This window comes from Jatropha curcas, chromosome 3 (genome assembly GCF_041381405.1).
Source record: "Jatropha curcas cultivar XTBG-Jc1 chromosome 3, XTBG_Jcur_1.0, whole genome shotgun sequence".
Taxonomy (NCBI): Eukaryota; Viridiplantae; Streptophyta; class Magnoliopsida; order Malpighiales; family Euphorbiaceae; genus Jatropha; species Jatropha curcas.
The window spans coordinates 2,676,812-2,692,399 of record NC_143153.1 but is presented as its reverse complement, the minus strand read 5'-3'; the positions used below and the strand labels follow the sequence as shown (position 1 = coordinate 2,692,399).

At 31.1% G+C, this 15,588-nt stretch overlaps 2 protein-coding genes across 4 annotated transcripts; one reads left to right on the top strand and one right to left on the bottom strand.

Annotated features, from left to right (window-relative positions):
• Positions 1-385: 385 nt before the first annotated feature.
• On the top strand, positions 386-3,007 carry LOC105644512 (Ribosomal protein L14). The gene is made up of 5 exons (XM_012229889.4): positions 386-544; positions 786-887; positions 1,930-2,059; positions 2,143-2,255; positions 2,791-3,007. The coding sequence occupies exons 1-5, from the start codon at positions 542-544 to the stop codon at positions 2,842-2,844; spliced, it is 402 nt and encodes a 133-aa protein (XP_012085279.1). The 5' UTR covers positions 386-541; the 3' UTR covers positions 2,845-3,007.
• A 1,604-nt stretch (positions 3,008-4,611) lies between these two features.
• LOC105644514 (serine/threonine protein phosphatase 2A regulatory subunit B''beta) lies at positions 4,612-12,159 on the bottom strand. Of its 3 annotated transcripts, XM_012229890.4 has the most exons (13): positions 11,272-12,154; positions 10,354-10,596; positions 10,105-10,210; positions 9,846-9,945; positions 8,674-8,779; positions 8,435-8,525; positions 7,746-7,887; positions 7,241-7,388; positions 6,998-7,107; positions 5,795-5,951; positions 5,589-5,714; positions 5,315-5,464; positions 4,612-5,056 (listed from the first exon to the last, which is right to left on the bottom strand). In XM_012229890.4, the coding sequence occupies exons 1-12, from the start codon at positions 11,428-11,430 to the stop codon at positions 5,324-5,326; spliced, it is 1,629 nt and encodes a 542-aa protein (XP_012085280.1). In that variant the 5' UTR covers positions 11,431-12,154; the 3' UTR covers positions 4,612-5,056; positions 5,315-5,323. The 3 variants fall into 3 exon arrangements, with proteins under 3 accessions (XP_012085280.1, XP_012085281.1, XP_012085282.1); XM_012229891.4 differs by lacking the exon at positions 5,589-5,714 and having other exon boundaries at positions 11,272-12,159; XM_012229892.4 differs by lacking the exons at positions 10,354-10,596; positions 11,272-12,154 and adding an exon at positions 10,326-10,344.
• Positions 12,160-15,588: the final 3,429 nt, after the last annotated feature.

Genomic DNA, 15,588 nt, shown 5'->3' with positions numbered 1-15,588 from the left:
TGAATACCGTACTACAGATAACTAGAGCCTTAAAAAATTATTATATAAGGAAAAAGTATAAATTGATTTCTAAATTATTTTTAAATTAATATATAAAGATCTTTAATCTCAAAAAATATTTATGAGATTTAAATTATAATTTATTAAATATTTTGGTATTTTCCTTTAAAACACCTTCTCATTATTAATTAATTGAGAAAAAATAAAACATGATATAAGACATTAAGGTACAATTAATTTTTAAATTATAGTCAAATTAATATTTGAGATATTTTTATTTTAAAAAATCAAATATAAAGTCATTAATTTATAATAATATTATTATTATTGGTCTTTTACAAATTCCAAAATAAAATATTAATCTTATTATAATTTAAAAAAGAATTCAAATTAGTCCGACAAACGAATTTCGGACGTGTACAGGAGATGACTACCTAAGGAGAAAACCCTAGCTACTAACATTAGTTTTTCTAATCCCTTGTTGTGCTTATACCAAGCGTCGCCTTTCTGCTGCGATCGATCCTCACTAAATCGACCAAAAATGGTGAGACTCCATCTAACTAATCTTTGTTTGGTTTACTAGAAAATGTCTTTGTTATATTACCTAGATTCTCTCATTTTATTTTCTCGCGCTTTCTCGGCAACCTAAATCTTCTGACGGACATGCCAATCAGCTCATTCTCTTTCACTGTCAATTCGTCGCCATTTTACTAGATAATTCTTTTTGAGTAACTTATTAGTTAGCTCTTTAAGTGCAATTTTGGTGTTTGCGTATATGTGTATAGCCGTTCAAGAGGTACGTGGAGATTGGGAGAGTGGCGCTGGTTAACTACGGCAAGGAATATGGAAAGCTAGTCGTCATTGTTGATGTTATCGATCAAAACAGGGTAATTTTTATTTGTCTAGCTTGTTTTATTAATTTATTCTCTGTCAATTATTTGTTTTATTGATTTATCATCTATCCAGTATTTGTTTTGAAGTTCATTTTTTTAAATTTAAGTTCTAATTATTTGAATCCTTGATGAATGACAATAGCTATCACTATTGGCTCTTGAACGTACATCTTCATGGAAGTGTAGAGTACACTGTTTTTAGTGTGTAAGTTCAAAGTAGTATACTTGTCCTTTTCTTTTCGTGTTCCAGTTTTCAAATTGAAATAAAAATCAAGTTTGCGTAGATTTATTGTCAGGATTAAGTTGTGCATCATTCCAAGCGGTAACCTTTAAGCATACTTGATATGTAGCTATTGAGTCTTTTTGTGAAGGAATGGTTAGGTGGATAGGTTGTTCTATAATATTGTTTGCGCTTTAGAGTGCAATACATTATATACATAGCATTCTGACACTCATAACTGCCCCTTGAAAAAATGGTAAAAAAAGTCAATGTTATATATATGTTTTTCCTGATCATGTTCAGTTGTGTCGAACTTACTTTACACAATTTGGAAGTTTAGATAATTACATAGGGAAAGGCTTGATCCGCGAGACAGGAAAAGAAATGAGAGGGATAATGATTACTTTCTGTTTGGATTTCTAAAGACTAAATGATAAGAGAAGATATCAAGTTTTAAGGTTAAGATTATCTTATTAAAACATTATCATTAGTGATAAGGAATATATCTTCTTCTCTACAATTGGGAGGGAAGTAACCTGGGGTTCAATGGATAACTAATCTCTCCTTGTCTTTTCTTTTCCAAGCTTCTTAAACTCCCAAACCAGGAATAAGTCTTATACTATCTGATTTTCCTTAACTTTTTTTTTTTTTTTTCTGGTTTTTTTCTCAGCCAAAGCCTTAAACTATGATATTTGTCCTTTTACTCTTGCTTTTCCTGTATAAGATGTAATTGCAATTAGTACTCTTCCTTCTTTGGGCTGATGCATAGAGTTTCATCTGAATAGAAATTTATATTTCTTTCTCACTATGCTGTAGGCTCTAGTTGATGCTCCTGATATGGTTAGGAGCCAAATGAACTTCAAGAGACTTTCACTCACTGATATCAAGATTGACATAAAAAGAGTTCCTAAGAAGAAAACTCTAATTGACGCCATGGAGAAAGCCGGTTGGTGTTAACAAGTTAAAAACATGTCTTCTACCTTCTTTTATTAGTTCCTAGAAATCAAAATTTTAATTATTTGATGGCAGATGTGAAGAACAGGTGGGAGAACAGTTCCTGGGGCAGGAAGTTGATTGTGCAGAAGCGAAGGGCTTCACTTAATGATTTTGATAGGTTCAAGATCATGTTGGCAAAGATTAAGGTTTGCAATAATTTGAATGCTGTCACTCTTGTGCATTTCAGTTTCAAGAATCCTAATCTTTAGTACATTGCAATTAATGCTAGCTCAAGATCTTTTTGCATAAAATGCAATGCTTTTAAAGTTAAGACATTCCTCCTATTGCATCAAACAAAGCCAACTTCGCACTCATTATACAATAACCTATTGGTGACTTCAATGGGTTTTTGGGCTCAGTCAGGACTTGACTCCATTTCTGGCAGGGCAGGTTGAAGTTTTCACAGTCGTGAATAAGATCTAACTAGACTTATGGAATAAATAATATCATCTTTTCACCCACCCTTTTGGCTAAACTTACATATGAAGGCTTAACTTGAGCTAGGTGTCAGCTCTAAGTTTTTGCATTGACGTTGTGGCAAGGGTATTAAAAGCAATGGTGAACAATAAATTTGCGAATCATGCTTGCATAAGCATACGATTTTTTTTTTTTTTTTTTTTTTTTTTGAGTATCTGCATTATCTATTTGTCAATTTTAATGTGTTAATAACTGTTTGTGCAGAGAGGAGGAATCATCAGGCAGGAGCTTGCAAAACTTAAAAAGGAGGCAGCTTAAACCTTTGCTTATTTGTGAACTTGCCAATTCTTTTCATAAGCTCAAAATCTGCCTTAAGAATTTAGATCCTTTGTATTTTTCATTTTAGCTAGCTGTGGAAACCAATTATCATTGATTTTGTTGGAGGGAGTTGATATTTAATAGACCATTTTTTTTACTGTTAGTGATACTTGAAAGTTTTAAGTATGACCATAGTCTAAAGCGTATCGAGCTTATGAGCATGATTTACTACGTATCACTAACAGGATTATAAGGTCTTATTCGGGAATCAGATGGTTGCTGCTAGGAGTTGCCATTTCACGGTTTCGGAACCGGAATCCCTAGTTCGGAACTGATGGTCCGGAACTGGAACCGAAGGTCTACGGTCCAATTTTGGTTCCAACTGTTGAGGAACTGTGAATCAGCAATTTCAAGAATTGGTTAGAATCGCCAATCGGTTAGAATTGGCGGTTCCAACAGTTTGAACAGGCGGTTCCATCCACTGCCAGCAATCTTTTTTATTTTTTCAAATGCTTTTGTAAAATTTTCAAATTAACCCTCCTAACAATTATAGTATGGCTAGCTTTAAGGGTATTTATGGAAAATTGATTTTTTTTATATTTATTATATATACCCTTTTTCATTTAAAAAAAATAAGTTCAAGCCTTGTTTAAAACAAATAAATTAAATTCAAGCTTTTTTTATTTTTTCTAATAATTATTTCACAAATATTTAAAATTTAAATTTTCAACAAAAAAATATAGTTTTCCAATTTTTTATTTTATAATTATGTAAGTTGCCATAAAACTAGACAAAAAACCGGCTATAATTGTCAGTTTTGAAATCATTAAGAAATCGGAATTAAAATTAGAATTAAAACCGGCTATAATTGTCAATTTTTGATTCGGTTTTAAATGGAACCGGAAGCGTGGCGACCCCTAGTTAATGCTCTTTACTTCGTTTGCCATCCCCTATATAGTGGAAGATTTCTTACTTCATGTTTAACAAATTTGTATGGCCAGCTTAGGAATGTTTAATATCATTTTTATTTTTGATTTTGGTTTTCTATTTTAATTTTCTAAACTAAAAGTTTGTTTTCCAAAGAAATAGTGTTTTATTTTAACAAATAATAGAATTAATAAATTTAAATGACGAATTTTTCATCAAATTTAAAAACAAAAAGAAAAAATCAAAAGTAACAATAATAATAATACTACTCCTGTCCTTACTACAAGATTTACGTATTACTAGTAACTATTTAATGCATGATATCAAAGCGTAGCATAATATTTTAATAAATATAGATATATTAATTAAAATGCAAAAATTAAATAATTTCAGAAAATGCAAAAAAAATTAAAAATAACTTGTCAAATTATGTTATACACTCGAATATTCGTTCGACTATTAAAAATATTCTATTACTAGATGATAAAATATTTTGATTAAAATATGTAATATAACTTTTTATTAAAATAATAATTATTATTACAAATAATAAATAGTATTAAATTATTAGTATAACTTTATTGCATTGATTGTTGACTTGTCTCGTTAATTGCATTTTCAAACATTAGATTAAACCCGACAAGACATTTGTCCAGTCAGTCATCTTATCATCCTCAGTCTGCAACGAATCGCAGCCTTAGTGAATAAAAAATGCAGTCTGCAGTTTGTTTTTTGCACTGCACTTGTACTTTTTCCAAATACAACCTCCTCTCAGTTAAGAAAACCAACAATAACGTACATAAAACATTAAAAAGAGCGCATAAATACCAGAAGAAAGAATGAGGAAGAAGTGTCTCTATTTGAACACCAAGCTTACAGGATCAGAACATAAAAGAAAAGTTCACAGTGAGGATTGAAGTGTCTCTTTTTATTTTACCATAAAAGAAGCACAAGAAAAAGAAAACCAGCCACAAATGTAGCTAACCCAAAGAAACACTGTACTGACTTCTGTATCTGCTGATGATTAATCTCTTATAGAAACCAGCCATCTCCCATTTCAAAGGATTCTCCTAGCATCCCTGAAATTTACACCATAGAATTTTGGAATGCAGCTTAATTTGATTGCGAAAGGTCAAGCTTGTTCCCTGATGGACCAATATCACATGTCAAAAGTCATGCCCAACCTCAGACGTAAAGCTGATATTGCATATTTTGATCAGCTTCTCTGTGTAAATCTTTTCATTCCATGCCATTTGGTCAGGCGACAAGATATTTTCGTAGGGAGCTGCACAGACACAATGATCACCGGTTCACTGAAATTGTATGTGAAATACGAATGACAAGCAAGTAGAACATTGTATTCTATTCATTTTTTAATCCAATAACAATAAATTCCTGCAAAAGCTTTCAATATCAATGAAATGGAAGTCTAAATCTCCCAATTTAAAATTTTCAAACCTAAAAATTGGAAAATGGAAATCATAGTTTGGGTATCTCTCAGAGCAAGTCCACATTCATTTCTGGAACTCCAAATGAAATTTACCTCATTGACTCAAAAAGGAGCCTCAAGTGATTCTTCCCAAACATCTGCACTTCCATTTGAGACATCCTCAACATCTTCTTCCATTGAAAGTCTGATGTACTCCCTATGTGCAAATCTATCCCACTCTGTTAAGGTTGGATCCTCTCGCTCCTGCTCACACCAGAAAGATGCAAATCAGTTAAATTATAATTCCAGAGAAGAAAAACTAGCACCATTCAACCTTCAACAGGTAATTATGCCAAGAAACAAAATGCCAGCAAAACGCTCATTCTACCTGGCGAATTAGAAATGGATCGCGGCTTTCAAAAGCAATGAATTTATTGAGATTAAATAGAATATTGAAAACATTTCCTGAAAGCTTGCTTGCTTTCAGGTCCTGCAGTGTGATATAATCTTCTCTCTGCAAATAAAACCACGACACTACACATAAATATAGGACCTTTACAAGATTCCAAAGCATCAAAAGAAACAGGATTTTACTTCTGGTGCAATCATGTCAACTATTTGACACAAGATATCCTCAAATAGCACAGGCTCCTGGGCCATGCACTCCATTCGGTGCAGCTGCTCCTCATAGAAGAATTGCATTTCATTGGCTGTTAATACACCATTTCCATCCAAATCTATGCACTTGAACCTACATATAGGTAAAACACATACAGCTGAAACAATCAGAAATAACTTCAAAGACAGTATGGCATCACAAAACTTGGGTGTAGACCTCCAACCTAGATATGGTGGAATCATTTCAAACAAGTAGCTTTACTAACTTGAACCTTTGTTAAGTTTATAATTCATTTCAAATTCTAACAATTTTGGTAGATCTTGATTTGAGCAAAACAAATTCCATAAAATGAAAAATGTAGAATTCCAAATAAAATTTCGTTTATATCAAACATAAAATAAATTTCACAAAATTTCATAGAGTTGGAATTCTGACACTAAATGAAGGAGTTGACCAAGGGGAACAGCAATTCTGCTGTTGATACTTCTAAAATTGGCCGGGACTCCTAAAGGTTGAGATGGCAAAAAATGTTATGATGCTTATTCTTTCTTTATGGGTAGAACCACATCGATTCTGAGGAACCGTATCTTAACCGATCAATTGAAAGAAGTTTATCCGGGAGGAGTTGTGACTCGGCATCTTGAAATTCAAGCAATAAGCAAGAATCAAGTCAGGGTAAAACCACCTAAGTATTACTAGCCATACTGATGCAGTTTCCAAGGATCATGCGCTACATGAACATGTATATAACATCAATTAATATTTCCAGCTTATTACAAAGAAAAAGTATTGTGCTGAAACAATTTGTGAATATTTATACATGCATGGGTATAAGATGCTGTGGACTCAGGAAATGTAGTGCAGAAATCACAATACATTTTTCTAATTTCTTCTGTATTGCAAAAAGCACAAAAACACCTGTCAAATGGACTATTTCCATGAAACAAATGAATAAAATAGCTAACTAAACCCAACTCTTATAGAACTCTTATGAACTAAACATCGGTTTTCAACATATGGTCACAGATATAACAAAATGTACTCTAAAGAAATAGGCTTAGCTAATGCAGAAAGAATGATTTTATTGTAAATTATATAAAATTTCATTATCTAGTTAACCCTTACTAATTTCCAGTAAGATAAAAAATGTTAATAATGAAGATGAAAATATAGTTTACCAATATTCAAGACTAGGCTCTGAAGATTTGTCCTCTTCTGAGAGCATAAAGTACACAAAATCTTCATAGCCCATCTTCCCTTCAATATTGCTGGTGAACTTCTTTGGCACCTGAGATAAAATTACAACACAAAAACAACAGAAGTTGTGTAACTCATTTAGTAAATTGTTTCTCAAACTCTGAAAATTGAACTCAAGTTTATTCAAACTTTAAAAAGGGAGAAAATATGTGAAGTCAACAAACCTGTGAAAATATTCTATCAACAATCCTGTAGGTAAGGGCATGATTGCCATATCTAATGAGATTTTCTTTGTCAATCAAGAAATCATGGTCTGTATCCAGCTCCCAGAATTTGCAGTATACAACATAGAAATGTTCATAAGAAAAGTATCTGAAACAAAGGAAAAAGCACAAAAACTAATCCATATCAGCCATTGATAGTTGAATGAATATGTTAAACAATAAATATAAAAATATTACATCTGGAATGTAATAGAATACTTTTCGAATGCAATTATCACATTAGCATGTCCCATAATAAGTTGAGTAGTCTCAAATCAAATTACAACCAAATTATTTGTTCAGCATTCTCAAATTATTACTCTGGCAAGGATAAAAATTGGTTTCTCCTTCTTATTTAATTAGATTGAAATCAAAACGTGGTCCCCTCAACTAAATTCACATAAAATCTCAATGGTTAACATTCCTAATATAGCAATTCATGTAACGAGTTTATTGGCACACCAACCTTAGGACTTTGTTAATATCCTCTTCCTCATCTGCATGTTGCATGGCGCCAATGAGATCACTACGTTTCAGCTCTCTAAGTGTAAGTCGACCATTTCCTGATCTATTGATGTAGTAGAATATTCTGTATATGACTGTTTCAGCTGGCCATAGAAAATATTTGAGGGAAAATTAATTTATGAACAAATAAAATGACAAGAAGAGAAAATATATTTTAAAAAAAAAAAAAACTTGCAAAGCCATCTAAAAATTGATTGATTATACAATGCAAAATTCTATTATATTTAATAATTATTCTTTAATTTACACCTGAAAAGGTTTCAAAAAACCATTCACATGGAATTCCCTTTCAGTTAACCAAAATTATAATTGTCAATTAGGGTCAATAAAAGCCTTATAGTGTACTACTAGGGACCTTTTTGATTCTGAATTGGCAATTAACCATCTTAAATCATAACCTCTGTTTCAGAAATCATTCCTCAAATCAGCTTTCCTTTGTTCTTGCACAATGTACGTAATGAGTGCATGGAGAGGAAGGGAAAGTGTATGAATTAATAAACTTTGTCTTACACCTTTGTGGATGAGGCAACCATAGAGATTGGGGCAAAACAATTTTATAATTGAAATGTTAAGTATCAAACCATAGTTTGGCTGATGATAAGATAGAGCACCTATTAATTATGTGCATACCATATCTTTCTTGAAATTCAGGTGTGTTCTGTAAGAATTCCAAACCCGGATGGGTTGCCAGAAGTTCCCGAAGAACTGGTTTGAAGTCAGCCTATACAAAAAGCATGAAATAGATAGGCATAAGTCTATCTGCTGGCAAATAACCAGCAATCCAGTAATCTTGGCATCACAACCACCTGGAAGGAAAACATATAATGCCAACAAGTGTAATCACAAAGACCAGAGATTGCAAGACAGACCTGTGTAAGGTATTTGTTTTCTGACTGCTTTAGAATATGAAACATGCAAGTTGCTCTATCCATTGCAAGCATATTGATATCCACCCAATATTTAATGAATGCATCCCTGCAAATAAATGACATAACTGAGGATGTGGCACATATTAATAAAATTAGCAGATAAAACTCAGCATCATTCAGAAAAAATGGATAGCAATAAGTGAGTAATCGTTCATTCCCAAAATGTATGCAGCCTACAAGCAAGTGATATTTCCCATCCACAATCAAATAATATGCTAAGCAGTTAAAATAATTCCTAAATTATGAAGGAATAACAGTCAGTGAAACCTAAGTGACATGCCTGCTTGCTTTCAGAAAGTTCTAAAAAAGAAAATGTTTTCACTTGGCGATTTAATTCAATAAAGCTGCAGCATTGCTTTGATCAGGTCCAATCTTTGCATACTCCTAGGCTTATGCCATCTTTGGAAGGAGGAGGCTGACACTGTTTTTTTTTTTTTTTTTTGGGGGGGGGGGGGGGGGGGGGGGGGGGGGGGAGGGGAGGGGGATTGGAGTTCAATTTATGTTCTAATCCTCTTGTTTGGGAAGAATAAAAAGCAGAGTAAAGAAAAAATAAGTATAGGACCCACTTCTCATTTTCTCTCCGCATTGAAAGAAAAGTGAGAAAAATCCATTGAAAACAATGTTATCCTCAATACAATTTTTTTTATTTTAAACAATAAATATTAACATCATAAGTTACTATTCATAAAACATTTCCCCCTCCATTTTTATCTCCCCCTATCCAAACATGATAAGGAAAAGTATGAAATTACTATTCATAATTTTCTCTTCCCTATTATTTTCCTTCCATTGTTTCTTTCCTCCCTTATCTTTCATGGCCATTAAGGTATGAAATCCCTCAAAGTAAGGTATAATTCAAAATTAACCAAGAAGAAGTGCGTGAAAGATAAAATGGAAGCTAAATATTTGCAGCATAAAATGGACAAAAAAATCCAAGGTAACTTGATATAGCAATTGCCAAGCCTGCAAGTACATGTCATAGTTGCAATATACTCAATAGCAGAAAAGCTGAGTGATAATTGCTAAATGTTGAAAAACAAAAAAGAAGGACAAATAAAATATGGAGGCTTTAACTCCTACCATGAACTACACAGGAACAAACCACTGCCTACCTTGTCACTATCCCACTGCAGTCAGTATCTATTTTTCTGAAGAGAGCAGAAGAGAGGAAAGATGGAAGATTGCAAACTTCCTTCACTATAGATTTAAATTCTGCATAACGAGAAAAGAAATGTCAGTCCCTCGTAGGGTTCTGTCGCATCTTTTGCCCTCTATCTAGGCATCCGAAGAGACATAAAGCAAATCAAAAAATTGAAAGCATACAACCACAGGTAAACAAGTGAATTAGATATATAGATTGATTATGGCTACCATGTTTTTGCAACCCATCCAGATGATTACTGAAAAAGTGATTAATTCTAGACAGACATTGGTCTTTCAGTTCATTTGCTGGTGGACGACCATTTTGAAAATAGAACTGCAAGTATATGAATATGTAAACATTGTGAGAATTTAATAATTAGCCTTGAGCAGAGATAAAAATTTTAAATTTTCAATTCAATAATGGAATCTCAATTATGACAGTATCTTACAACAGAAGCTGTCAGGAGTAGGTGAAACCTGAGGTATGACTTCTCGTACTGGTTCACTAACAAATTTTAATGGAGAACCCAAAGAAGACGGGCTTGTCTTCTGCTTGGACATGCGTGGAGAACCAGATGAACTTCTTGGTGAAAGTGGAGGTGTACTGCCAGCAGGAAACATGGAAGGCAATGAAGTCCCTCCACCAGAACTTGCACTGGCGAAGTTCCCAAATACATTAATAGGATTTCCAACTTTTGCATCATCAATTAAAGATTTCACCTACAGCCAAAGTGTAAACAACTTAGAACACTATCAGATAGAGCAGACCAACACATTTGCAAAGCAGAGGTGAAATTAAGTGGATGCCAAAAAAGGGTGTGAAAATTTGCAATTTAATACAATGAATAGTAATAGCTAGAAAATATCTATCAATTTATTCTATACATCAAAGGAAAACTATAATAGGTTAGCAGATAAGTAGTAGAATAGAGGTTAGGAAGGAAAACCAATAGGGATGAGTTAATAAACAATATCATTGCACCACCTGGCATTGCAACTGCAAACCTAGGTAAGAGGTGTGAGGCAGGGATCACAGTAATCAGGGGTTGAATAGAAGTGGGGGCTGGGACAGGGAAACAAACACAACAAAACCACTTAAGAATAATGCTGAAGAAGATCACATTGTAGCAGAAAAAAATAACAGCGGAAGCAAAAAAGAAATGAAAATTTAAAAAAATAGTCCCCATCTCTACTAAATAATTATGTCCTTCACAACAAACTTTACAAGTCAAGAATAGTTTGATACTCTAGACTACCTACCAATACCAAATTAAATTGGTCACAGGTCAGGACATCATAACTTAAATTCAGACCCCATTTCATTACTTAAGCATCAATTGACTACAATTAACAAGTCAATTAAGTTATAAACAATTTCAGAAACAAGAAAATTACCAGTCGATTAGTATCTGGAAGTGAAAGCCACTGAGAGAACAACTCCTCAGCTATCTGAGGACTGGCTTTGAGTACAAATGGAGACACTTCTGAAAGCTGCAACAACTCGGGATCCAAATAGGAAGCATCCCCAACACCACCTACCGTATCAATATCCATAACATACAACTACCCTTAACAACTATTTCCAGAAAAACTGACCCAGCACAGGATTAGTCACCTCCAAAACCCTAGCTCTTCACTTCCTCCAAAATCATCTATCACAAGTGACACCAGTATTCCCAAACACAAACTATTTTCTCCCACTCAAAGAAACACCAGGAGTAAGGCAAGTTCTAGAACAATAACCAGATTCTGCTGCCTAAACCCCAAGTAAACTGTACTAGAGATACTTTCTTGAGTGAAACTTCAACCATAAAACTTGAAAATTATCAAGCACAAGCAAAACGAACACTCCAATCTGAAGTAAACAGCTCAAATATTTCTTGCTCCAAAACCCTAGAAATTCTTACAAAATTTATCCTCAGAAGATACTGTAACTTCGCAAAAAACCACAGAATCGGAAAGGAAAAAAAGAAAAAACACTTCGTTGAGAGGACTTTTTGGCTAAGTTGTTGTCTCAGAAACCGGAAAATCAAGAAAAAGAGTGTAGAATTCGAGACGTTAAACGCAGAGGAGCAGAGAAGCGGTTAGTAGTTTCTTGTTGCTACAGTGAATTGGGAAAAAGAGAGACAAGTAGCCGTGAAAGGGGAAGCAGAACATCAAAAAAGGAGACGACGCGGTTTTGGTTAAACAGAAACCGCCCTCGGACAATGCAGAGACACTTCACAGTCGAAACATGAAACTCTGAGATTTCTCCGTATCTTGTACGAATTTTATACGTGGGTTATATACGCTGCCAGCAGGAAATAGGGCTTAAGCTTATGGCTCAGATTTTTTTTGTAATTCTCTCTCTTTTTTATTTTAAAATGTGTATTTAAATTTAAGTTTTAAAGATTGAAACTGTATTAATTTAAATAAATATATATATATATATATTAATGTTATACTAGCTCGAGAATTTGCAATCAGAAGAACAACATGAAAAAGAAAGCGGAAATGTGAAATTTATATATATAATTGAAAATTTATGTATTTCAATTTTCAACGGCATTGAGTGGAAATATAATATATATTTTATTTCTATTGTTACAGAAAGAAGTTATGACTATTTATCAATTATTTTATTATTATCTGTTCTTACATCTAAATAGACAATAAATATTAAATAAATTAATTTATTTTATTTCTCTTATTCTTCCATATATTTTTAAATCAAAGTTTGCATAAAGTCTTCGAGAAGCAATTTTTAGAATATGGCTTCTTTTATTTCTAAATAATAATTTATTGTTAAAAAATATTTTCCAAACTATCTATAAGTTTAAAATATCAAAGATATAATTTATACGACTATAACCATGTTTAAAATGTAACCACACATGTATATAAATAGTTTGCAGAAGTGGAAAATCTCTGGTTCATTTAGCTAATAAAGGAAAATGTTACATTTAATGTATAGTTCAAAATATTGTTTTTAGCCTATTGAGCTTTTTCTTTTTTTAATTCATTGAGGCTTTTATGGGCTGAAATAATATTACAGGCTACACAACATGGGTAATCCTCCCTTTGACTCATCAAATTGATGAAAACACCTATACTCGAAATAACTCAAACTCGAGACTTTTCACTATTTACATAAGTGAGAAAATCAATCAGATCATCACTTGATTGGCACCTATTGAGCTTTAACGGAGGAATATATATTGAAAATTAATCATTAGTTACCAGTAATTAGTTGGTTTCTACATTTCTTTCAAAAGATCAAAGATTTCATAACGTTAAATACGCATTTACACTGGTCCTTGATTAGTAATTAATTACCTAATATATACAATATATAAAAGCAGATAAGTCTGTCATAAATAACAGTCAAGTGTAAATATTTGAGATTGTCACGTCTAATGAGAGTTAGCACAATTGTAAGAAGATAAGACACAATTGTAAGAAGATATATTGTTTTATATTTTCAGATGATATTTTATTAAAATAATATATATAAAAAATATTATCTCTAGCATTAATATATCAATATAAATTTATTTTTTATTACAAAACAATTAATGAGTAATCTACACACTTAAAAAATATGAATAAATAATATATTACTATTAAATAAATAATATATAAATAATTTAAAAATATAAATTATACCGCACGGATACGAAAATTTTTAAAAAGTATGATATTCACGCGCTTAAAACACACTATACTAAATAAGTGATATATTAATATTTCAAATCAATATACAATCATTTATAATAAATTATAAACATAAAATAAAAAAATTAATTTCTTATTTCAAGGATAAAATAAATTTAAAAAAAAAACACTTCATTTTTTATTAGTAAAACCTTCATTGATTAGCTTAATGTATGGAGTAGTCTCATATGCCAGAGTTAGGTTGCACGGATAAGGCATACGAGATACGAAAACGTATAGGATATAACAATTTTTTAAAAAATAGGACATTCACACACTACACCGAATAAGTAATATATTAATATTTCAAATAAATAAACAATCATTTTTAATATATTAGAAACATAAAATATAAAAAAAAAATTAATTTTTTATTTTAATGACATAAAGATAAATTTGCGAAATAATGCTTTATTTTTTATTGATAATTAAAAAAAAAACATTGGTTGATTAACTTGGTGTATGAAGTAGTCTCATATACCAGGAACTATGTTGCACGGACACAGGACATGGAATATAAGAATATATATGATACAATAATTTTTAAATAGGTATGACATCCACATGCTACATACTATACTAAATAAGTAATACATTAATATTTCAAATAAATAAACAATTATTTATAATAAATCATAACATAAAAATAAAAATAAAAACTTAATTTCTTATTTCAATATAATTAGTTAAAATTTCAAAATTATTATTACTATTGAAAAATACATTAATGGTGTGTGTGAATTTTTTGATATAGGTCATATGTACACGACTTTTACTATTATTAGTAAAACGCTTCGCAGAATACTTGAGAAAACATATCTTAGTTAGGGATGGCAATTTTACTTGATCTGATGGGTAACCAATTAGATCCGATCTGATTTTAGTGGGTTTGGATAGTGAATAAACAGGTTTAGAACGGGTTTGGATTACTACCCGTATCAAATTCGGGTTGGGTTCAAGGACTCGGGTCCCCACTACCTGTTTAATTAATATTTCAAAAATATTTAAAATAATTATTTTTCTAAAGAAAATTATATTTATATATAGATACACACACCTTTTTAATTATAGCTAATGCTATAATTATATTTAATATTTATATTAAAATTTTTTTATTAAATCAAAATAATAATTTATAATTTTTACTTATTTTTTATTTTTGAAAAATAAAAAAATATTTTTAATATAAAAGGGTATTTAAACTGGTTCGGGTATTTAAACAGGTAATTATAATCGGGTTCGAAACGGATTCGGATATTAAAAGTGAATTTCTAAATGGGTTCGAATATCTAATTTCTAATCGGATATTTAAACGGGTTCAGGTATTTATAATGCCTTTCACGATCATTTTGTTATATAATTTTTTTGAATGATGTTATAAAATATTATTTCATCTTTTAATACTGTTCCGCGCATCGCGCGCCGGTACTAACACTAGTTAATATTAAAACTAAAGTTGCACAAATTATTTTTAATTATATATGTGTCAATTATTTTAAAAATGTGTTATTTTATCAAATTTAGACATTCAATTATAATTCTAGAATAATTATATTTTAGACATTTATTGTCACGCGTATATATACTGAGTAGTAGCCATGAGCTGCATTAGTTTTCATGTTGTTGTAAATTAGTTTAGGGTTTTGATTAAAATTAGAGTAATATAAATCTAGAATTGGGATGTCCGAAATATGGATACACTAGCAATATATCCGTGCTATATACGCGGTTAAAAAAAAGTAAAATAAAGTAAAATTGAGGGAATATATATATAATTTTTAGATTTTTGAATGAAATTTATTTTATTATGCTATTAAAAAATATTATAAAGACATATCAATAGTAAAAAAATAATATAGCGTGATTTCATATTATTAAATTTTTTATTATTAAAGTAAAAATTAGTAGATAGGCATGTGTTTAGAAATATAGATTAAAAATATTGAAATTTACAAAGACAAATAAGAAAAAGCAAAATGAAAAGTGGTAAAATGATTTAATTTATTTTAAAATTAATGT